The 23818-nt window shown below is 45.1% G+C and overlaps 1 protein-coding gene across 4 annotated transcripts in view; it reads right to left on the reverse strand.

Annotated features, from left to right (window-relative positions):
- DIMT1 (DIM1 rRNA methyltransferase and ribosome maturation factor) overlaps positions 1-23818 on the reverse strand; it is a 624336-nt gene that overhangs the window by 142596 nt on the left and 457922 nt on the right. For 3 of the 4 annotated variants that reach the window (XM_044063822.1, XM_044063821.1, XM_044063820.1), the window contains one exon: positions 9756-9819. The exons of the other annotated variant lie outside the window; for it this stretch is intronic. In XM_044063822.1, coding sequence (XP_043919757.1) covers positions 9756-9819 — 64 coding nt within the window. The remainder of the gene's footprint in view (positions 1-9755; positions 9820-23818) is intronic. 4 annotated transcript variants of the gene reach the window in all.

Here is a 23818-nt window from a genome sequence, read left to right on the forward strand (position 1 = left end):
CTTCAGCCATTTTTATCATTTGTTTTTTAGGCATAGAGGCCTGAGCATGTGGCCTGGGCATCATTTTTTTAGACATGGATCGAGATTTAGGCCTTAGTAATGAAGGAGGTGTTGATTTAATATGCAAGTCCGTAGGCCTGAATACACCCTCAGACGCCGGTGCCTGCACAGTGGCTCCGGACCCATCCAAGGTAGAGACATCCACGGGTTCCATAGTTGAAGTATCGTGCAGCATACCGGACTCCGAATGGGTCTCAGTAGAGGCCTGCGAATCAGAAGTAGCGGGTATCAGGGGCTGCGAAAGCGCCTCACTGAGTACCGGCGAACTGGCGACTGGCTTAGGAGAAGTGTTGCCGGCAGTTTTGGACCTCGGCGCCTGTCTCTGCCTTTATCTTTGCGTTTGTTGGAATCCCGGTAGTCGGATCGCTAACCGACAACATTTCTGGATAACTAAATCGAGAACCGAAATATTTAGAGGTAAAAATACACCGACGACGGATAGTGCGCTGATTAAATAAAGCACAAAACCGAAAGCAAGGTACGTCGTGGTCAGTCCTAGGCAAGGAATACAGTACGAATGAAAATCTTTAGGAGGTATTTGCTTTCCACAAGTAATGCAATTATTAACTTTTACTGACATCAGAAAGGAGCAAGAAAAAGTTTCCCCAATGGGGTACTTAGCTTTTAGTTGAAGACTTCGGTTCTGAAACTCGAAAACGAAAATTTCAGGAGTCGGCTGACTGGCACTTGTGAACTGCTTCTGTTTCGGGCACCGCACGGCAAGAAAGACTAATTTAATGGCGTTGGCTGCAAGTTTTATACCTCTGACGACCTGACGTCATGGAAGAATGGGCAGCAACCGACGCAGGACCCAAGACTTTGTTAATCAGGCCGACTGAGGGCAGCCTGCAAGCAGATTACCCAAATGTAATGACTGCAACAGTGAAACATGAAGAATATCTGGCATCTCACCTAAGTGTCATGTTTAATCATAGCCTCACTTCAGGCTTCGTGCCCAGTGAGTGGTGCACAGCTACAGTTATCCCACTCCACAAGGGGGGATCCAACTTGGATCCCGGGAACTACCGTCCCATCAGTCTGACGAGCCTGATCTGCAAGAGCATGGAATGCATTATCATGGAACTTATAAACAAAGACATTAGCAACCTTCAAACACTGGATCCCACCCAGTTTGGGTTCATGAAGGGCTGATCTTGTCTCCTGAACCTGACTGACTTCTTCGAATCAGTCTCCAGAGCTGTGGACGAGAGTAAGGCAGTCCACACAGCCTATCTGGACCTCGCCAAGGCCTTCAACACCATCCCCCACTCTGCTGGAATCATAGATAAACTTGCTAAGTTGGGCATAAATTCCTACGTCACTTGATGGGTTGCCAACTGGCTTACTGACAGAACCCAGACTGTAAAAGTAGCCGACTCCAAATCCAGCTCCAGGTAAGTGACAAGTGGAGTACCTCAGGGTTCAGTCCTGGGACCACTCTTGTTTGGCATCTACTTCTCTGAAATACAGGCCAACACTAAGGGACTCTGGCTAACAAAGTTCGCAGATGATGTGGATATTCTACAAAAGGGCCTCACAGAAAGAGATGCCTGGTGCCAGAGCCATGGGCTCAAGCTTAATGCCAAGAAAAGTATAGTTATCCCATTTGGAAAAAAACATGTACCATGAATTACCACATAGGTGGCGGTACACTAAACATCAAAAGTGTGATGAGAGACTTAGGGACACAGGTGGACAGTGGTCAAACCTTCAATAACCACATCGCCACAACAGTCAGGAAATCCTTCTATGTGGCACACCTCATCGCTAAGGGCTTTTCATCCAGAAAAAAGAAGGTCATTGTCCAACTGTACTCATCCCTCATTAGACCCATTATAGAGTACAACGCTCCATTTGGTATGTACCTCACAAGACATTTGCAACAGCTGGAAAGGCCGCAGAAATACCTCACTAAAAGAATCACAGGCCTAAAGTAGATGCCATATGCTGACTGTCTAAAAAAACTCCAGCTATACTGTGTGGCATATCGTCTACTCAGAGGTGATCTCTGCTTAACATACAAGGCCATATCAAACCCTGAGCTGTTGGACACATGCTCCACTTAAAGAAATCCCAATCCCTCAAAGCGACACACACCAGGGATTTAAACCTTGTCATCACAATGAACAACACATGCTGGAGGGATAGGTTCCTGACCTACAGACTCCCTACACTCTGGAATAGACTGCCCATACATGTCAAGCAGAGCGCCTCCTTGGCCCTCTTCAAAGGGAACCTTGATGATTGGCTGGAAGACAGGAAATTCACCCCAGGGATCATGTCAGTTGCCCTGCTAGACAGGGGTCCAGGGAAGTAAATATTGTGGGAAGAAATATCCAAGGAATTGTTATGGCTAGGCTTGTACAGGCCTTAGGGCCGATAGCCAAGTACCAACCTATGAACCTATAACAGGTGGATTCAGCGGCAGACAGGGAGAGAGAGCTGACAGGTGGGCTTTGACGGAGCAATATGCCAGACCAGTATTCAAGAGGTCACACAAATACTTTACGATAAGGGGAATCTCTGATTTCATGAGGTCTTGATTGTTGTTATGACATCAGAAGGAAATTTTACTTGGCTATGTAGGATTTTCAGGTGGTGTGTCTCCTTGGTTCCTGGAGAACCAATAATACGTCATCTGAAAACTGCTGACTGAAAAGGATCAGAATCCTATCATCCACAGTGTAAGTTTTAGAGATGACATGTTCAGAAAAAGCAGTGACCCCTCTGTTGTGTGATGAGATCCACCTTTTGTGGTATTTTGTGGTGATTGCCCCTGGCTAGATGAAACAGAAGGGTGAACCAATGCTGCTGTGGCTAAAAGAAAGAGTGTCAAAAGTAAGAGTCTTGTTTTTTTTCTTTCTGGACCTTTAGTAATACTTTCAGAATTAACGGGAGTGGAGTGAAAGTGTATAGAAACTTCCTTGCCACTGAAAAGAGAATGCATCTGCTTTCCAGGCTGAGGGGCAAACAGCCCTGGTGCAAAATAGGGAAAGTTGCTTGTTGTTCTCGGAGGCAAATAAATCTACCTGAGGTGTTCCACACCTGTGTAGAATACCCTAAAAGACCTGCCTATTTAGGATCCATTCTGGACGATCCTCGACATACCTACTTAGTGAGTCTGCTATGACACTGTCCTGTGATGGGATGTACACAGTGAGTAGGGACATGCTCCTCTGGGTAGCTATGTCCCAAGCAATCCGAGCTAGTCTACATAATTGGTATGATCTGGTGCCTCCTTGCTTATCACATAGTTTCATAGGATGAAACTAGGCTATTGGCCTGTAGGCCCTTATAAACCTAGCCAGAAATGTTGCCATTGTTCCCACAAAGTCAGCAGCTGTTTCCCCTGTCCAGCAGGGACACAGGTGGGATCCCAGGGGTGTATTTTCTGTTTCCTGTCCAGGTTTCTTTTAAAGAGGGCTAGACAGGCACACTGCTTGACATGGAAAGGGAGTCTATTCCATAGATGGGGGAGTCTTTGGGGCACAAATCTATCCCACCAACAAGTTCTATGAATGTCACAGACCAGGTTGAGGCCTTGTGTGCGGGTTGCGCAAATGGAGCTTGACTTACAGATATGCAGCAACTCCATCAAGGCTGGGTGTGAGATGGCCTTGTATGCCAGACACCGATCACCTGTGTGCAGTCTGTGCGAGACGGAATACAGGGACAGGGATTTTAGCCTATCTGTATAGGATAGGTGTTTGAGATCCTGGATTTTCCTGGTCAGGAACCTCTGTAGTCTCTCCAGCTCCTGCACGTGCTTGGCAAGGTACATGCTGAAGGGGGCACTGTACTCGATAATGGGTCTGATAAGGGAGGAGTACAGGGCTGTTATGACCTTCCTGTTCCTGGATGAAATACCCTTACATATGAGTTGGCCCATGTAGAAAACCTTCTGTACAATGGAGGCAACATGCTGGTCAAGTCAGGTTGTTATCAACCTGGGTGCCCAAGTCCCTCTCGAGTGATTGCATGCTTGGTACGTTGTTATTAATGTGATAATTAGTGGGGACTCTATTTTCACTAAAGGGGATAATGATGCATTTCTTGGCATTCAATTTGAGGCCATGCTTCTGCCACCAGTCATTACTTTGGGCAAGGCCCTCTTGCAGGATGTTCACATCACTAGAGGAATTTAAGACCGCGCCCATCTTGCAGTCATCTGCAAACTTGGTCAGCCACAGACCACTGGTTTTGGCTTACACCTCAGAAAAGTATATCCCAAACAGTAGAGGCCCCAAGACCAATGCTTGGGGTACACCACTTGTTACGGGTCTACTACTAGAGGTGGCTTCCCCTATTTTGACTGTGTGGGTTCTATTACTGAGCCAGTTAGCTACGCATCTGGTACCATATGGGTTGATGCCTACCTGGGAGAGTTTATCTATTACGTCCGAGTGGGAGCAGTGTCGAAGGCTTTGGCTAGTCAAGGTAGGCAGTGTGCACTGTCTTCCCCTCATCACATGGCAGTGATGTTGTCTGTGAATACTCAAATAGGACGTGGTTTCCAAATGTCTGAGAAAAAATGAAGTGCCTGGATGAGGCCCCTTATATCTTTCAAGATGATGTGCTCCCTCTTGAGTTTGGGCTGCCATCTGCCCTGGACTATGTGGATACCCGTCCAGACTGCCCAGACCTTGTCTGAGGGATCTGTATACAGCTCTTCAGATGAAGTCTGTGGATTGAAGGGAAGCCCTGGATTCAGATTCACCTGAGCCACCCACTGAGAGATCTCCTTTTTGAGACACGGTATTAGGGGGATTTCTGTGTCTACAGGATGTGTTTGTGTGTTGGGATAAGTCCATTTTCAGGTACAACTGAATTTTTCTCATATGCAAGCTGGCTAAAGGGGATGTTTGCTGCCATGAAACCCAGGGCCCTTAGAAGCTCCCTGGCTGAATATGTGTAAGGCTTTGCAGGTTCTCCTAAGGCAGGCAGGCCTGCATCTTTTAGGTGTCCAATCTGCAGCCTAGGAACATTGGGTGGGCTGAAAAGAGAACTTTTTAAAGATGACAGTGAACACTAGCTGCAAGAGTAGGTTGAGGGTGAACTGAAGGTGTTGCAGTAAGGTCTGCAGCAAGACTGCCTGGATCAGCAGGACATCTAAGTAAGGGAAAAAGTTAATTCCCTGAATTCAACAGTTTGTGAATAGTTATGGGGCTGTAGAAAGTACAAAAGTTAAAGCAGTAAACTGAAACTGAAGTAAGCCAGGAAAGAACTTGAGGAAGTTCCTGTAAGAGGGGCAAATGGGAATATGTATATAGAGAGGCATCCTTTAGATCCAGAGAGCATAGGCATGACTGTGAAAGGATAAGCAACAGGGTCTGCAAAGAGAACATTTTTAAATGTTGGCACCTTTATGGAAAGTATTTTGCAAGGAGAAATCCAGTATGGTTCTCCACCTTTGTCCTTTTCTTGGAACTAAGAACAGACTATAGTAAAACCCCCTTCCTACAAATTTGGCAGGTACAGGTTCTATTGTGTCTTGGGCCTGTAGTTTCAGGAGGACAGGCAGAAGATGCTGCAGTTGGCTGTGTAGAGAAGGAGTGATACCATTCAAGGGACGGAGTGTTCCTTCCAAGATATGGCCTAACCATAAGCACTCACTGGTCCATGGCAATCTTTCACAACTTGAAATGGAATGAGTTAGTCTTTTGGAGAGGGGCAGGGCAGGACCAAGGGGGAGACTGGGGGAGGGACTTGAAGATAATCACAGCAAGTCTTCTGAGAAGGGAGACCTCCCAGATCCAGGGTACTTCGGAGGTTTCTCCGGAAATTTCTTTCTGGGTGTCTTCATGTGTTTTTGTAGTGGCCTGAATTCACTTCTAATGAAAAGTGGGATTGGCAGGAAGTTCCTCTGATATCTTGGTACAGATGTAAACATAATATGTCTGCAGTCTTTCATAGTTTTTCCTTGCTCCTGTAATGCTTTAAATAAGTTGGCTGTCTGTAGGCCAAACAAAAGATTCTTGTCTAAGGGTGAGTCAGTGATCTTGACTTTGAAATCCTCTGGCACAGTCTGATTGCACAACCATGACACCTACTGATGACAGCACCAGCAGCAAGCTGCTCTGAACAATGCCTCCATAGCATCATAACTACATTTTATATTGTGTCTCATTGGGCTGATTAACAACAGACAGAATTTGCTGTTCCGGCTCTGAGACATTGGAATCCACACCTCCCTTGTTTAAAGTGTTCAGGATGGACAATAAATATTTGGTCATATGGGTATGGTAGTTACTAGCCCTGAAAGCCAGAGTACAGGAAGTATAGACCTTCTTTCCCCATCTAACCATGGCCCTGCTGTCCTTATATGAAGGGAGGGGACTGGTGTTGGGGAGCAACTTAGAAGGTTTGTCTGAGGAGAGAGACTGCAGATGGGTTTGCCACAGGGTTATTGTACAGGAATTTAAATTCATCTGGAACTTTGTAGAACCTGTCTGGCCTTTTGGGAGCAGGAGGCTGTGAATCAGGAGCTGCAGAAGTAGACTGGAAGGCATCCAAAAAGGCCTCCAGAACTGGAGGGACAGGTGACTGGCCAGGAGTCCCCACACCCAAGAGACTTGTGGGACCTTTTCTGAACCTCTGAAATTTGTCTAGACTCCCAGTCAAAATGTATCCCCAAAAGAAGCATCCTCCAAAGGGGAGTAAGGAGAGTTGGAGTCTTCATCATATGAAGGGACTTGACCAGAGGAATGGTCAGAGGCATCTTCCTCTCCAAAGGAAGATGAACCAAAAGAAATTTGAGGGGTCAGATGGATGGAGAAGCAGACAAAGAAGGTGGTTTCAGGGCCATAATGACATCAAACAGACCTTGAGAAAGTCTGTCCACTCCTCTCTAGATAAAAGGGGTTGAAGGCACATGACTTGTCTTTTCTCGCTTTTTCTTAGGTGTGACGTCCACTTAAACCAAGTGGGGAAGCTCAAACCCTTGACATACCTCAAATAACGTTCTGAGAAACTGCTCAAAGACAAAAATCTGTGGGATGCCTTCTGGTCTAACTGAAGTAGCAGGTCATTGTTGCCCCTTCTCAGCAGAAGAGGTCTTCTCAGTTGTATAACCCTCCGACGTCATACTGGCCAGCAGCAGGGTCATGGTAGAAGGCATTAGAAGATTAACTGGATGTACTGCAGGCTCTGTAACCTCAGCAGGTGTGTCAGAATCACACTGGGCAGTCTGAGTATCAGACCTAGGTTTCTTGAGTTTTTTATTGTGGGATTGAGGTATACCTGGGGAGAAGGAAACCTCAATCGTGGACTGGGCCAAATGTTTAAGACATTTGGTCTGTAAAAAGGTTTTAAGTGAAGATAAATGGTATCACAAAGTCTTGGACACACAAGACTAGCAAATAGAACAAGCCTTGTAGTCGGTGTTTTGTGTAAAGGCAAAATACATACTGGGTATGGAGGTCCTCGCTGGTAATTTGCCTACCACAGGAATTTAAGTTCATCCAGAACTCTGTAGAACCCACCTGGCCTTTTGGGAGCAGGAGGCTGCAAATCATGAGCTGTAGAGGTAAACCAGAAGGTATCCAAAAATGTCTCCAGAACTGGAAGGAAAGGTGAATGGGCAGGTGTCTCCCCTTCCAAGAGATTGCAGTAACTTTTCTGGAGCTCTGAAATTTACTTAGATTCTTACTCACACTTACCTCTCCTAGCTGACATCAAACACAGATATGGCAAAATAACTTGTATGTGTAAAGGAAAGTTTCTCAAGGGGCACTTACATGTTTTTTTAGTAACTACGGTACCAATTACCACATGAAGATCAGTCTAACAGGTGCGATACATGCATTTGAGCTGGCTATGAGATAGTTTAGTTGTGGTACTATATGAATTCAGTTTTAAACACCTATTTTTTTCAAGGAAGTATACTGTAGTGTTTTACATAGATGGTATGACTTTAAATGTGTGACTGATTAACAAGGGGGGAGAGGCCAAAAGATTTAAAAGGAAATGACAAGTTGTTTTACTAATTCTGATGAAGTCCCAAGATGTAAGGGATGAAAACGCTTAGTTTTTATGTGCCTGTGATTTTTTTTTATGAATATATGGATTAAAGTTGGTGTGCCTATACCAGTTAGTGATCCATAAAAACAGAACATTTGACAGAATTAACAATATGAAAATTCACACAAAAAATATACACATAGGAAAAGTGTTAGCAATTAGTTGAAGCAGAAAGTGAAAATGTCTAGTAGGTTAGTAGGTACAAATAAAATGCAAACTTACAATTACAGAATGGATAAGTGAAAAAGGGTACATTATGTACATTATGTAAATTATTCTGTGTAAGTATAGTCAAGTTATTTGCAGACAATTTACTGACAGTCTAATCTGAAATATGAATAAATGCAGGAAGAAAATGTCTGTCAGGTTATAAAGGAGGGGGATTCAAGCATGTTTAAGGGGTGAGATGAAACTTGGTTTTTGGATGACCAGTGCTAGAAATACTTTGGAATGAAGCTGAATTTACTGGTGGTTCAGGTACATAGTTTGGCAATTAGAGTGAAGCATGCAATGAGACTACGAATTATTGTTACAGGTGTACACTTCCCTTATTCCAACTTTAGTGATTATGGTGAAATGTTATGTAGCTTTTGGGCTACCACTGAATTGACTGAGGTGGCACCTCGCCATATTACTTGGTGATTTATGTACTGTGGCAGGTTATTACTGGTAAACAGTCATTAGAACACAAAGTACAGGTACGTGTGTATGCTCCTTCAGTTGTCAGGGTCTTTAATTTTGGAGTTACAAAGTGACTGGCGATGGGACAGTTTGGGGATGTATGCTGATACATCCACCTATACACCTCTATGCATGCGTGCTGAGGCCATATATCAGACATACGATCCAGAGAAGGTTAACCTCTGGTACCCTAGCCAGATGTCAGTGAATAAAAAACATATTTGCTTGCAATACTGCAACAGTGACCTCGGTCAGGAGATACATACATACATACGGACACACACACACAAATATACATATAAAATGTGTATATATATATATATATATATATATATATATATATATATCTATATCTATATATATTTTTTATTATTCATGTATGTGCATACATTTACAAATATGTATGCGTGTGTGTCTATACATATTAAATATCTGTACCAAATAGGTGATTATCAATAAATTATAAAAATTTATTTTGATATGTCTACATTAAGAACTGTCTGTACTTTGGAGTATCTATTGCAACTGTCCACATTAAAAATTATATATATATATATATATATATATATACACACACACACACATATTTATATATACACATACAGACAGATGCACACTAGCGGGTGCACACACACACACACACACACACACACACACACACACACAAAGGGCCAACTAAGGGAAGGTCTACATTTCTAAACACTGTAAATAGTGTACAAGTCATTTCAATCATGACAGAAAAAATGACTTGGACACTCCCAGTCAAACATCTTCACAAAGGTCACAGTTTTGCTCATAAAATGCACAATATATGCATATCCAGTACTGCTACACTGCATGTTTTAGTAATACTGTATACAAAAGCAATCACTTACACTCAATCACTTAACACTGTATTTATGAAAAATAATGTTTTAATGTTAATTGAAAGCTTTTCATATAGTGACTTAAAATGTGTTTTCTATAGCTGATTTGGTCCGGGGAAAATTACTTACTATGTTATGCAAGGAACAGTGAATTCTGTAATTCTTCTCCAGCAACTGCTCAACTGCACTAGACCTATATGGAGAAAAAAAAGAACATTTATAATAAATTGTACAAAATTAAAAGTTATGTACTTACCAAAACTTGGCATCTGTATTGTCCACTTTCAATTCTTCCTCACTATTGGGTTATGGATTCAACCTGGCCACATTTTTCAGACTTGGATTCCAGTCTTGAGCTCCTCCCTCTACCCACAATCTTCCACACTCTATACAGCTTCCTCAAATCGAGTTTGCTGCCTTGTTGCCTACCAGATAAAGAGACAGTATTTTCAGAAAGAAATCTGAGGTTCAAATCGGGAACATAAATGTTCCTATAAATTCCATAGATCCTCTAGCAGCCACTAGGCTGGGGGATGGCTGGAAGGGAAGGTGAAGAAGAATCAAAATGGACAACTCAGATGCCAAGGTATGGTAAGTACATAACTTCTAAATCTGATGTTGTCCTTTTCATTCTTCCTCACTATTAGGTCAGAGTCCCAGCTATGTTACTCTTGGGTGGCCTCAAAGAAGGATATGCCGGATCACTGTCGAACCAAAAGAAACTCTAATTCTGCAGACAATGCCCAATTTATAATGTGTCACAAAGGTATGAGCCTTTGACCAAGGGGCTGCAGCACAAATACCATCAATCGACACTCTGGAGGAGAAAGCGGATGATTTAAACATAAGTCTAGTAGAACGGGCTTTAGGGGGGCAAGGCAAGTTCAATCCATTTTTTGAACAGATTAGTGAAATACAGTCAGTAATCTATTTGGCCAATATAACTTTGGAGAATGCCTGGCCTAGACGGTTTGGTGAAAAAGATACATATAGTTGGTCAGACTTCCTGTACTGTTTTGTTCTATGAAGGTAGAATGGTAGTTGTCTATGAACATCAACCAGATGCAAAACATATTTGCCCTTGTTAGAAAATTTTGAAAAGAAGACTGGCAATTGTATAGGCTGGTTAATATTAGTCTCTGTCGCTACTTTAGGCATAAAGGATGGATTACTATGGAGGGATACTCTATCTTTATGAAAAATAATGTAAGGTGGTTTAGATGATAAGGCCTGAAGTTCGGAAATTCTTTTTGCTGACGTGATCACCAAAAAGGATGGTTTTCCAAGAAAGGAATTTCAGTTCAGAATCGCTATCTGGTTCAAAGGGTTTTTGAGTTAGGCCTTGAAGAATAACAGTGAGAGCCCACAGCGGAGAAGGATATTTTATCGAGGGGTCCAAGCAGGAAAAATCCCTTTCATGAATGCCTTACATAATATAGACGTAGAAAAGAAGCCAGAAACATTTTAGCATGAAAATTGGATATGGGTGCAAGCTGAAGTTTTATATGAAAAAACTAGCCCCTTCCTTGAAGAGAGAAATAAGAAAAAGAAGGATGGCTGAAATCTAGGCTGAGAAAGGATTAATATTCGCTTTGGAAGCCCAAATGGCAAATCTTTTCCATTTACTTCTGTACACTTTTTTTAGTAGAAGCTTTTTGGGAAGCTAAAACTATGTCTCTAACAGGGGAAGCAAGCCTGGACCTTTACACAATTACTGGAATTGGAGAAAGCAAGTGGTCAGTTTGAGGGTGAGTAGACTGGGATGCTGACTGTCTGATGGGTGAGACAAGAGGTCCTGTCTGGGTTCCACAATCCATGGAGGATATTTCAGATGACACCAGAGAAAGGGGAACCATATCTGACGAGGCCAGTAAGGGGCAATGAAGGTTACTGAACTCTTCAACCTTTTGACTTTCTGCAGAAACTTCGGGATCAATGGTAGAGGGGGATAGACATAAAGGAGACTGGGGGGGGGGGCAATCGTGACCCAGAGCATCACTCGGGGACTCCCCCAGAGGGGGCATCAGAGTGAAGTATTTGCTGCACTTGTCATTTTGAGGAGATGCAAAAAGGTCGCAGCAAGGTTGGCCCCAACAGCTGAAATACAAGTTCGTTACTGATTGATTGAGGGACCACTTGTGAGGGGTCAGAATGGACCTGCTGAGTTTGTCTGCTAGAATTAGAAGTTATGTACTCACCATAACGTTCCATCTGAGTAGGTGTATTCATTTGTCTGCAACCTGTGGGTTATGGATCCGATATCGGATCCGAACCGGCATGGTTTACCAGCTATGGATCCAAGCTCTCAGCTCCTCCCCTCACCCATAATGCCCTGCTCTACCCTCATGACCTCAGATCGAGTTTGCCAACAGCAAGAACACCCTGAAAAGGGTAACACACAATATGCAGGAAACTGAAAGGCCAGGGGGATAGGAGGGCAGGATGGTTGCAGACAAATGAATACACCTACTCAGATGGAACGTTATGGTGAGTACATAACTTCTAAATCTGAAGTAGGAGATTCATTTGTCTGCAACCTGTGGGACAGAGTCCCCAGCTACCTGAATCTTGGGCGGCCATCATGGAAGGATATTCGCGAGCACCGCGGAGCCAAAGGATGCTCTACCCCTAGATGCAAGATCCAACTTGTAGTGGGAAATAAAAGTATGAGATGAAGCCCACGTGGCTGCTGCACAAATATCATCTAGAGGAACCCTAGCCTTAAAGGCTGCCGAGGTAGAAACTGACCGGGTTGAATGGGCGTGTACACCCTCCGGTGCGGGCCTTCCTGAAGCTTGATAAGCCAATAAGATACATTGTGAAATCCAGCGAGACAGAGAGACTTTAGAAATTGGCTTGCCCAAATTAAATTTAGCAAAGGAAATGAACAACTGGTCGGATTGCCTATGACCAGCCATTCTGTTTAGATAAAATCTAAGTTGCCTGTGAACATCTAAGGAGTGAAGCTTGTATTCACCTTTGTTTTCATATTTAGGAAAGAAAACAGGGAGGTTAATGGATTGATTAATGTTTGCTTCAGAAGCTACTTTAGGAAGAAAGGACGGGTTGGTCCTGAGGTAAACACAGTCCGGATGAAAGACCAAGTAAGGAGGTTTAGCTGATAATGCTTGGAGCTCTGAAACTCTCTTGGCCGATGTAATGGCTACTAAGAAGGCAGTCTTGAAAGACAAGAATTTGAGATCTACCGTAGCCGCTGGTTCGAAGGGGGGGGGGGGCGGTCAAGGCCTGGAGAACTAAGGAAAGGTCCCAGGGAGGAACCGCTTGTTTTACAGGGGGCCTGAGAAGGAAAGTACCTTTAAGGAAAATTTTACACAACTTGGCTGACATGAGTGGACTGGAGTCATGACCAATGTGATAATGTGAAATTGTCGCAAGTTGTACTTTGACTGTGGAACTGCTGGCACCATCGTTAAAAAGAGTGGTTAAGAAATCAAGCACTAAAGGGAGAGGAACTGTGAAGGGGTTCAGGCCTTGCCGCTCCGCCCACAAAGAAAACCGTTTCCACTTGCTGCGGTAGACTTTCCTAGTGGACGGTTTATGAGCTGCCACCAGGATCGCCTTAACAGGGGACGAAATACCGGGAGTCCTGATCAAGAGTGGAACTGGAGCAGCCAAGCGGTCAGCTTCAGGTTGTCCAGGTTCAGAGGAGATAGGCAGGATGGATGAGATATCAGATCTGGAATGGGATCTAGAATCCAAGGGGGATTCACCGAGTGAGACCTTAGGAAGGGGAACCAGATCTGTCGAGGCCAAAACGGAGCAATGAGAATCATTCTGTAACCCACCCGAGAGGCTTTCTGAAGAACTTGGAGCATCAGAGGCAAGGGTGGATAAGCATACAGAAGACCGGGTGGCCAAGCATGCACCAGAGCGTCTCTTAGGGAACCTCCTGGAGGAGGTATCAGAGTGAAAAAACTGGCGCACTTGGTGTTTGAGGGAGAGGCAAAAAGATCGCATGAAGGAATTCCCCACCGTGCGAATATGCGTTCCGCTACTTGAAAATTGAGAGACCACTCATAAGGGGTCAGAATGGTGCGACTGAGCTTGTCCGCCAGGATGTTGGACCGACCCGGAATATGCGTTGCTATTAGAAAGCGGTTGGTGGAGATTGCCCATTCCCAAACTCTCATGGCTTCTCGACAAAGAGGGTAAGACCTAATTCCTCCTTGTTTGTTGATATACCAGACAACCGACATGTTCCCAAGGGAAGAAAGTCCTGAAGTGCTAGCAACGCTAAGAGCACTGCTCTCATCTCTAGAACGTTGATATGCAGTAAGGTCTCTGAATCGTTCCACGTGCCTTGGACAGTCCGGCCCGCAAAATGCCCCCCCCACCCGAGGCGGGAGGCGTCCGTGGTCACCGTGGCGAGAGGGGGAGAAGCACAAAATGGGCGGCCTCCGTGGAGATCTGGGGAGTGAAGCCACCACAGGAGGGACCGCTTGCAAGTCTTGCTGATCGCAATGGGATGATGCATAGGAAAAGCAAGGTATGACCACTGTACTAAGAGAGTCCACTGGAGGATGCGCATACTGAGCCTGGCGAGAGGAAGAAGTGCTATAGCAGACGCCATGGACCCTAGAGCCCTCAGGACCAACTCCTTGAACAGAACTTGAGTGGAGAATGGCCCGCACCTGGAGCTGCAGATTTTGAACTCTGTCCGCAGTGAGGAAGGCTTTTAAACTCCTTGTGTCTAACCTGGCCCCTATAAAATCTAAGAGCTGTGTGGGCGCTAGGTTGGATTTCTTTGTATTTATAGTGATGCCCAGATTGGGAGCAAGATGGAGAAAGGAGTCTCGCGCCAATAGTAGTAGATGCCTTGTTGGGGCGGTAAGGAGCCAGTCGTCCAGGTAGGGGAAGACCTGCACCCCCTGAAGCCTCAGGTGGGCCGCTACCACTGCTAATACTTTGGTGGACACCCTGCGGGCTGTGGTGAGACCAAAGGGAAGGACCGAACTGGTAGTGACTGGCTCCCAGCCGGAAGCGGAGAAACCTCCTGGAGCGCCTGTCCATTAGGATGTGGTAGTACGCATCTTTGAGGTCTATGGAACACATCCAGTGATTTTCTCCCAGAAGGGGGAGAATAGATTGCAGAGTGACCATTCGGAATTTTTCCTTGGGAACTGCCAGGTTCAAGAGAGAAAGGTCTAAAATTGGTCTTAGATCCCCCGTCTTTTTGGCACTAAAAGAACCTGGAGTAGAACCCTGATCCGATCTGGTCTGGGGGGACGGGCTGGATGGCTCTTTTCTTTAGCAGATGGCCAATTTCTGCCAAAGCGGCCTCCCGTTGACCGGGTGGAATGTCTGGGAGGGACTTCAATTTTGGTAAGTGACGAAAAGGGATACGGTATCCTCTGGATATGATCTGGAGAACCCAGCGGTCTGATGTTATGGACTCCCATGCCGCTAGGTGCCCCGAAAGCGTCCCCGACTGCCTCCAGAGTGGAGCAGCTGGGCAACCCTCAGGGTTGCTGCGGGCCGTTCAGAGAAGGGTTCTCTGGACCCGAAGTTCCTGGGAGCCCCTCTGCCTCTAGGGCGGCGTCCTCCCTGTCCTCCTCTGCCACGGAAGGACTGGTTGTCCGGAGCAGGCTGGGATTGCTGCGACTTCCGGAACCACATCTTCTTCTGACCCTTTTGGTTCCTAGAATAGGGCCTCTGGGGTGCAGAGAAGCGGATTCCGACGGCAGACAGCGTCTTCCCGTCCTTCTCGCTCTGGGTCAAAGTGTCGCGAACGGTTTTGCCAAAGAGGGCAGAACCATCAAAGGGGGCGTTCGCAAATTACTCTTTGAAGGGCTCTGAGAAAACGCAATGACGGAGCCAGGCCTGACGTCTAGTGACTAGACCTGCCCCTGCGGCTCTAGCGGCGCCTTCCGTAGCATGGGAGAGTAGCCGCATAGAGGTATTGGTAACTGATCTAAGAGTGGCCATGCGGGTGGAGTGCAGCACTTTGTCCTCCTCTGACATGGACTCTGGGGGAGATGCAGCGTATTCTTTAATGAGATCGCGCTGCATCCTAATAACGTGTGCCAGGTAGTTCAGCGCCCTTACCAAGAAGGTTGCTGAACTAAACATCCGCTTCCCCAAGCGGTCCATCATCCGAGACTCCTTGCTCGGGGGATGGACTGAGGGACTCGCCTGAGCAAGTTCCCTCTTGGTGGCCGCCGCCGTCCACATGGCATCTACCGGAGGCCCCTTACTCCAATGGGCACGGTCAGACGGTGGACTGAGGATCCTGTCGGGCCTCTTAGGGATTGGCTCCACGGTGTCCGGTTCCTTCCACGCCCTGGTGGTAATGAGGTCCACCAGGGGGTCGGCAGGAGGGGACACCCAAGAGGTAGACGGGCCCGCTTCAAATGCCTCCAATAACACGGACTCATCCGAGGAAGACTTCGGGGCAGACCACCCCCCCCTTATGCGGAGCATTTCCATGATGTCTCCAAATGAGACATCCTCGGGGGGGTGACCGTGGGGAGCCTTCCCCTTCCTCCAAATCCGTGTCTTCCGTGAGAGACTCGGGGGAGTCAATGTGCCTCCTTTTGCACGTATGCTTGCGAGGAACATCCTCTGGGGGGCTGTCAGAGGACTCCTCGCAAGCAGCAACCTGTTCCAGGGGAGCAGCTTGGGGCACAGAAGCGGGCTGTCCCAAGGGCCGGATGGTGGAAGCCTGACCCAGTGCAGAGGGAGCGCGGGACGGAGCTGAAACAAGTGCTGGGGGTCCGGAGACCCTCAACAGGGCCCTCTCCACTACATCAAAGGCCGAAGGGGAGCCGACCTCGACCAAAGGATCCGACAATCGGCTCCCCTCGGATCCGAAGAGTGGATCGAGCCGGCGCGGCACTCGGATCCGAAGGGACAGTGCGCTCCGACACAGACGGCGCCGAAGGAGCACTGATCCCCCCGGATCAGAGGCTCGGATCCAGGCTCCGAGAGGTCGGATCCGATGCACTTTCGAGGGCAGGGTCGGATCCGGTACCAAGTACTATCGGCGCCGACCCACCCGGCTCGGCTGCTTGGCTCCAACTGCTCCGAACCGGGTAGCAGGTCGGAGAAGGAGCAATTGGCTTGAAAAAGGGGTCGAGCTCCCAGGGAGGCAAGAGCACTCCATCTGCATCTGGGCCTGGATGAACCTTCTCATCATCTGGTCCAGATCAGCATCCGATAGGCTGTACGTTGATCTCGACGAGGCTACCGAGGTAGGCCTTGAGTGCCTCCTCGATAGCCTCGACGGAGATCGGGTCTCCTCCTCCTCAGGTCCCGGTGAAAAACACACTGGAGACCGGAGCCGAGGAGGAGGAGATCCAGCAGATAAGGGGGCCGGGGGAGAAGCCCCCTTGGCTGGCGGGGCCGAAACAGAGGTCTCGGCCCTCCGCTTATGGTGCTTCTCCCTCCGGTCCCTTTTTCTAGCATCCCTCTCCTCCGAACCAGAAGCGGGAGGTTGAGTCCCAGGAGGAGGAGGGGGAGCCGGAGAGGGAATAACCGTGGGGACGGTTACCCCCGAAGGAGCGGAGGTCGGAGCCGAGTCCGGCGGCAAGAGGCCCGCCAAAACAAGCTTGGACCTCTGCTCCTTCAATGCCCTGGGGTTGAACCCTGCACAAATGGAACATCCAGATGTGAGGTGTTCAACCCCCAGGCATCTAACACAGAGTGTGGCCATCAGCTGGGGAAAGCTTATGGCCACACTCGGAGCACTTAGAGAAAATAGCCTTGGGCTACTCAGACATCCCAAGCTAACAAATAAAAGTTACTAGAACTAAGTAAAGTAACTAAAAAACAAAAATCACTCACAGGCCCAACACACACACTACGCTACCAGCGAGGGGAGGGATATAAATTTAAGATTAAACTCTAAAAAAAGTAATAATACAAGAGGGAAACCTACACTTTCACACAAATTAACCAAAAAATTTTTAAATTTGACTAATTTAAACACTGAATATAGCACTTAGCTGGAGAGCTGGAAAAAACAATCTGGTCGCCATGCGCGGCAAACGAGATCTGAGGTCATGAGGGTAGAGCAGGGCATTATGGGTGAGGGGAGGAGCTGAGAGCTTGGATCCATAGCTGGTAAACCATGCCGGTTCGGATCCGATATCGGATCCATAACCCACAGGTTGCAGACAAATGAATCTCCTACTTCAGATCATGGGATCTCCCCAGTATGTGTGTTGCAAGTAGAAAGTGGTCTGAAAATATCACCCACTCCCTCCCAGACCCTCATGGCCTCTCTGCACAATGGATGTGAACAGGTTCCTCCTTGTTTGTTGAAATAATAGACTAGTGACATGTTGTCTGTTTGAATTGCAACAGTCCTTCAAAGGAGAATGTCCTGAAAGGCTTGCAACATTAAGAGGACTGCTCTCATCTCTAAAATACTAATATGCAACCTGGTCTTTATGTGAGTCCACATACCTTGGACCATCTTTCCCTTGAAATGCCGCCTACCCCAGCTGAGAAGCATCCGTGGTCGCTATGGCTGCAGGAGAAGAAGGAAGGAATGGCCTGCAGATGAACAGGTCATCCAAAAGAAGCCACCATTGCAGATGACATTTGCAAAAAAGAAGTTCTGTACTCACCATAACGTTCCATGTGAGTTGTTCATCTCGCCTTCATTCTTACACATGGGTTCAGAACTGATCCCTTGGCTCCGAGTCGGCCACTTTCTCAGGCTAGAGGTTTTCGAGTAGCTCAAGGCCAAGTCCGTATCCCATGATGCTCACTGCCTCACCTCAGATCTAGTTTGCTGATCCCAAAATATACATCAGTAACATGAGTGTAACTCCAGCCGGAAAAAGAAATTCCATACAAAAACATACCAGACCTCAAATCTCTTACTTGTTCTTCGAGAAGCCTGGAGGGGGAAGGCAGGAGGGAATGTAAGAATGAAGATGAGATGAACAACTCACACAGAACGTTATGGTAAGTACATAACTTCTTTATGTGAAGTTGTTCAATCTCGCCGTTCATTCTTACAAATGGGTAGCGTCCCAAGCACCATTTATCCTAGGTGGCCCAAGGGAGTATATTCCTGAGGACAGTGGAACAAAAAGAAGCCCTGTCCCTGGAGGCCTTATCTACTTTGTAATGCATAATGAAGTTATGTGGTTCTGACCAAGTGGCAGCTGCACATATTGTATCTAATGGCAGTCTAGCCCTGTAAGCTGAAGAAGTAGAAACAGCCCTTGTGGAGTGCGCCTTCACTTTATGTTCTAGCGGTTGATTCACGGAATAGTATGTGAATTTTATACGATCTGTTAACCATTTGGAAAGAGTGACTTTTGACAAAGGCTGCCCTTTCTTGGTATCTGAATGGGAGACAAAAATTGTTGTGATTTTCTAAATTCTTTGATTCTATCCAAATAAAATCTGAGTTGTCTGTGTACATCAAGTTTGTGCAACATATACTCCAACTCGTTGGAGTGGTTACTGAAGAAGGTTGAAAGTTCAATTGTTTGATTTAAATTAGCCTCTGAACAAACCTTTGGAAGGAAGGATAGATTAGTCTGGAGCGACATTCTGTCAGGGTGAAAAATCAAGTATGGCGGTTTAATAGATAAAGCCTGTAGTTCAGACACCCTGCGTGCTGATGTAGTTGCCACCAAGAAAATGGTTTTCCAAGAAAGGAATTTTAGTTGGCAGGAAGATGCAGGCTCAAATGGAGGAAGAATAATCCTAGAAAGAACAAAGTTTAGGTTCCAGGGAGTGAAAGGTTGTCTAACTGGTGATCTAAGATGTATGGTTCCTTGTAAGAAGGCTCTACACAACCTGTGAGACATGATATTGGAGCCTTCCGATCAGAGGTGAAAATTTGAAATTGCAGCCAACTGAACACGTATGGCAGCTGCCGCAGCACCTTCATTAACAAGTTTAGTCAAGAACTCTAATATGCTAGCAATTGGGGCGATGTACAGGTCAATATTATTTTGAGAAGCCCACAAAGCGAACCGCTTCCACTTGCTGATGTACAACTTTCTGGTTGAAGCCTTGTGTGAAGATACAAGGATATGCTGCACTTCCGAGGAAAGATTGTGGGACCTGGCTATGTTGGAAATCAGAGCAGCCAAGCTGTCAATTTGAGGGAGTGAAGTGAAGGATGAAGAGCCCCTGATGAATGTGTCAGCAGACCTGGAATTGGGTCCAGAATCCAAGGTTCCTCTAGTTGGTAGAGTCGAAGGAAAGGGAACCAAATCTGTCGAGGCTAATACGGGGCTATCAGAATTACAGTCTTCCCCAAGGCTTTGGCTTTCTGCAGAAATTTTGGAATCAGGGGAATGGGTGGAAATGCATATAGCAGTCCCAGGGGCCAAACATGGACGAGAGAATCCCTTGGGTTTTCCCCTAGTGGGGAATTCAGGGCAAAGTAGCTTCTGCATTTGGCATTCATTGGAGATGCAAACAGGTCACAGCAAGGTTGGCCCCATCTGCGGAAAATCCTTTCCGCTACCTCGTTTTTGAAGGACCACTAGTTTGGCATCAAAATAGCTCTGCTTAGTTTGTCCGCGATCACGTTGGATTTTCCCGGGATGTGCGTCGCTATCAGAAAGCGCCCGGTGGATACAGCCCACTGCCAGACTCTTATGGCCTCTCGGCATAGGGGATAAGACTGGATTCCCACTTGCTTGTTGATATACCAAACTACTGACATGTTGTCGGTCTGAATCGCAATCGTTCCCAGAGGAAGAGAGTCTTGGAAGTACTGCAACGCCAAAAGTACTGCTCTCATCTTCAGGACATTGATGTGCAATTGTGACTCTGTCTCTGACCAGGTGCCTTGGGCTGTTCTTCCCTAAACCCCCCCCACCCTTTCAGAGAAGCGTCCGTGTTCACAGTGGCTGATGGCGGGGGAAGAATAAGTGGGCGACCTACTGTTACACGGTGGCTGGTCAACCACCATCATAGATCCTTTTTGCATGAATCTGTAATGATTATCAAGAATGACATTGGAAGTTGTTGGTAAGACCATTGGGTGAAGAGTAACCATTGAAGGATTCTCATGTGCATGCGCCCTAAAGGAACTGCTATGAGAGTTGCTGCCACAGTACCTAGCAGTTTTAAAACTTGAGAGGCTGGTATACTTTGTTTCATGCCAGAATGCCTGATGCCTATTGTCGAAGTGTGACTATTCTTTCCAGGGGCAGTTTTATCATGGCGGTGGTGGTGTCTAAATCTGCTCTGATAAAGGAAATACGCTGCAATGGTGGCAATGCAGACTTGTTGAAATTTATAGTAATTCCTAACTGGGAACACAGTTTTAGAGTTAGGTCCCTGAATTGAACTAGTTGATGCCTGGTGGTGGCGGTGAGGAGCCAATCGTTCAGGTACAGAAACACCCGGAATCCTAGATGCCTCAGGTGAGCTGTAACCACTGCCATGCACTTGGTAAACACTCTGGGGGCTGTCATTAGACCAAAGGGAAGTGCCCTGAACTGAAAATGACTGGCTCCCAGCTGGAAACGCAGGTGATCTCTGGATGGTCTGGCCATTTTGATATGATAGTACGCATCCTTGAGACATATAGAGCACATCCAATTGCCCGTTCCTAGAAAGGGAAGAATCGACTGACCATCCGGAACTTCTCTTTCTTTATAAAAGTATTGAGTTTGCTGAGGTCCAAGATGGGCCTCCAATCTCCTGTTTTCTTTGGAACTAAAAAGAATCTTGAGTAGGTTCCAGATACTATTCAAATTCCCCCAACACCTTTTGATGAAGTGAATCCTGACGATATGGTGTTTCGTAGGAGATGGATAGAGGCAGCCCAGCAATGCTCTATGGAATGGATCTGTATCTTAATTGATAGAGACCACCTTAAAAAACGGTAGCTGAAGGCAGAAGTTGTTTCCTTAAGTACTGATTTACAAAAACTTATTTCTTCTGCTAAATTAGATGGTATGCTGCAAGACATTAATATGGGCCTGACAGAGTTGGAAAAGGAATTAACTGAGGATAAAAGCCGTATGTTGTTAAAGATTACAACTCAGATCAGGCATTTCTGTGGAAACGCAAGAGTAAAAGGTCACGCCCTCAAAGAGGGAGGGACCAAAGTTATAATAGTAGCTCGGCTTCTGGCTCAGTGTCTTTTTCAGTTTTGGAAGACATGCAGGGGGATATAAATGAAGAAAGTAATAATGAGCATTTTCCCACTCTACCTAAGGCACAGAACCCAGAAGATTTAGAGAAGAGTTTTCGGAATGGGGACATGTTAACGCCAATAACAACAGTAGCAACAAGAACAACAAGGGAGCCTTTTCAAGTTATGGCAAACGCGATCAGAATGACTGGGGAAAACAGAAAAACTCTAGTAGGAACTTTAAAGGACAATATAATAAAAGAACTCGCTGGACTTAAATGCATTTCTGATAATGATTTGTTTGTGCTTAACATCTCTTAACTGTGATATTTCAAATACAGTGTTGTCTGTTCTTAACTTGGGACTTAAATACATTCCCACAGCTTTACCTAGGTTGCATGTATTAAAAACGGAAGTTTTCCTGTAGAAAGTTACATTTGATTATTTCTCTAAAAATGAGAATGTTTTAGGTGAAAATGACATTGTGGATGATAGTACTAATTCAGATGAATCATTTTTTTCGTGTTCATCAATGTTGAATATGTCTAATTAACAAGTTTTCAATGCATATGATAATTTGGATACAAGTGCTATCACAGCAAAAAGTCATTTTATCCCTCCATTTATAAATAGTAATATACAGGGATATATTTCTCTTGTTAATTATGAAATTGAGCAATTATATAAGGCATGCAAAAGTAATAGGTCTAATATTTGTTTCAACCTGACCAAGAATCAGTGGTTGGAATTTAGTGAATTTTGTGCCAATAGGATTACAGTAGTTAAGCCATCTGGCAAGGGAAATCAAACTGTAATTTTACATTACACACAATATTTCGAGATTTGCTATTCTCATCTTAATAATGTAGATGTTTATCAAAAGTGTGACATCTCGGATTATCATAAAGCTGTGGATGAATATATATTGTTATTACATAAAGGACATCGATTGGGGTATTTTACTACCCATGCTATATATAGGAAGTTTCAAGTTGAAAATAGTACAATTGCAGTGTTTTATTGTGTTCCCAAGACACATAAAGGCTTGGAAAATTTGAGTGGGAAACCAATTGTAACTGCAGAAAAATGTTTTTTAAGGCCTATTAGTAACTTGTTGCATGAGTATTTGAAAAAGTATGTTTTGGGGATCCTCTCTTATGTTAGGGATAGCCAGGACTTTTTGAGTAGGATTAAAACTATGCAGTGGAATGATTCAATGTTCTGGTTATGTCTAGATGTTAAAAGTTTGTACACAAATATAAAACATGAGATAGGTATGTAGTCTCTTTTTTATTTTTGGGGGGATTCACCAATGTCAGATTTCCTTATTAAATTGGTATCTTTCTGCTTACAGAATATTTTTTTTACCTTTAATGGTGATATTTTTCACCAACTACAAGGTACGGCCATGGGGGCTGCATTTGCCCCCATGTAAGCAAATTTAGTTATGGCTAAATGTGAAATAGATAACATATACCCTCATAGTTTTTATAAAACAAGTGTAATTTTAAACTTGAGATTTATTGACAATTTCATTTTTTTATGTCAGGGACAAATGGAAGATGCTGATATTTTTATAAAAGATTTACAAGTTAATTCTATGGGCCTTAAATTTGATGGAATACAACTGGGTTGTCGTGTGAATTTTTTGGACATTAAGTTGGATAGACTAGATACAAGTCTATATAACAAATTTGCACACAGGAATCAGTTCCTTTATGGGAACAGTTGCCATCCTGGACACTTGTTAGCTGTTTTGCCTTACGATGAATTTTTGAGAATCCATACATTGTGTAATACTGAGGAAATTTTTAGGTCAGAAATAAATATTGCTGAACAAATGTTTCTCAACATAGGTTATGATAAGCAACAGGTAGTTGAGGCTAAAGTTAAAATATTTAGATTACGAGATGGACAAGATAAAAAGGTTGATTGGTCCTCTTTTAGAAATATGGGAGATTATGCAGTTGAAAATAATGGCAATAGGGTTTTGGGTAGACAAACACAAAAGGAAATGTATTTTGTTACCACCTTTAATGTACTTGCAAACAGAGTTGTACAATGTATAAAACCGTTTTGGCCCATATTATTAAGAGACAAGGAATTATGT

This window comes from Protopterus annectens, chromosome 2.part2 (assembly GCF_019279795.1).
Source record: "Protopterus annectens isolate FY-2018-M chromosome 2.part2, PAN1.0, whole genome shotgun sequence".
Classification (NCBI taxonomy): Eukaryota; Metazoa; Chordata; order Ceratodontiformes; family Protopteridae; genus Protopterus; species Protopterus annectens.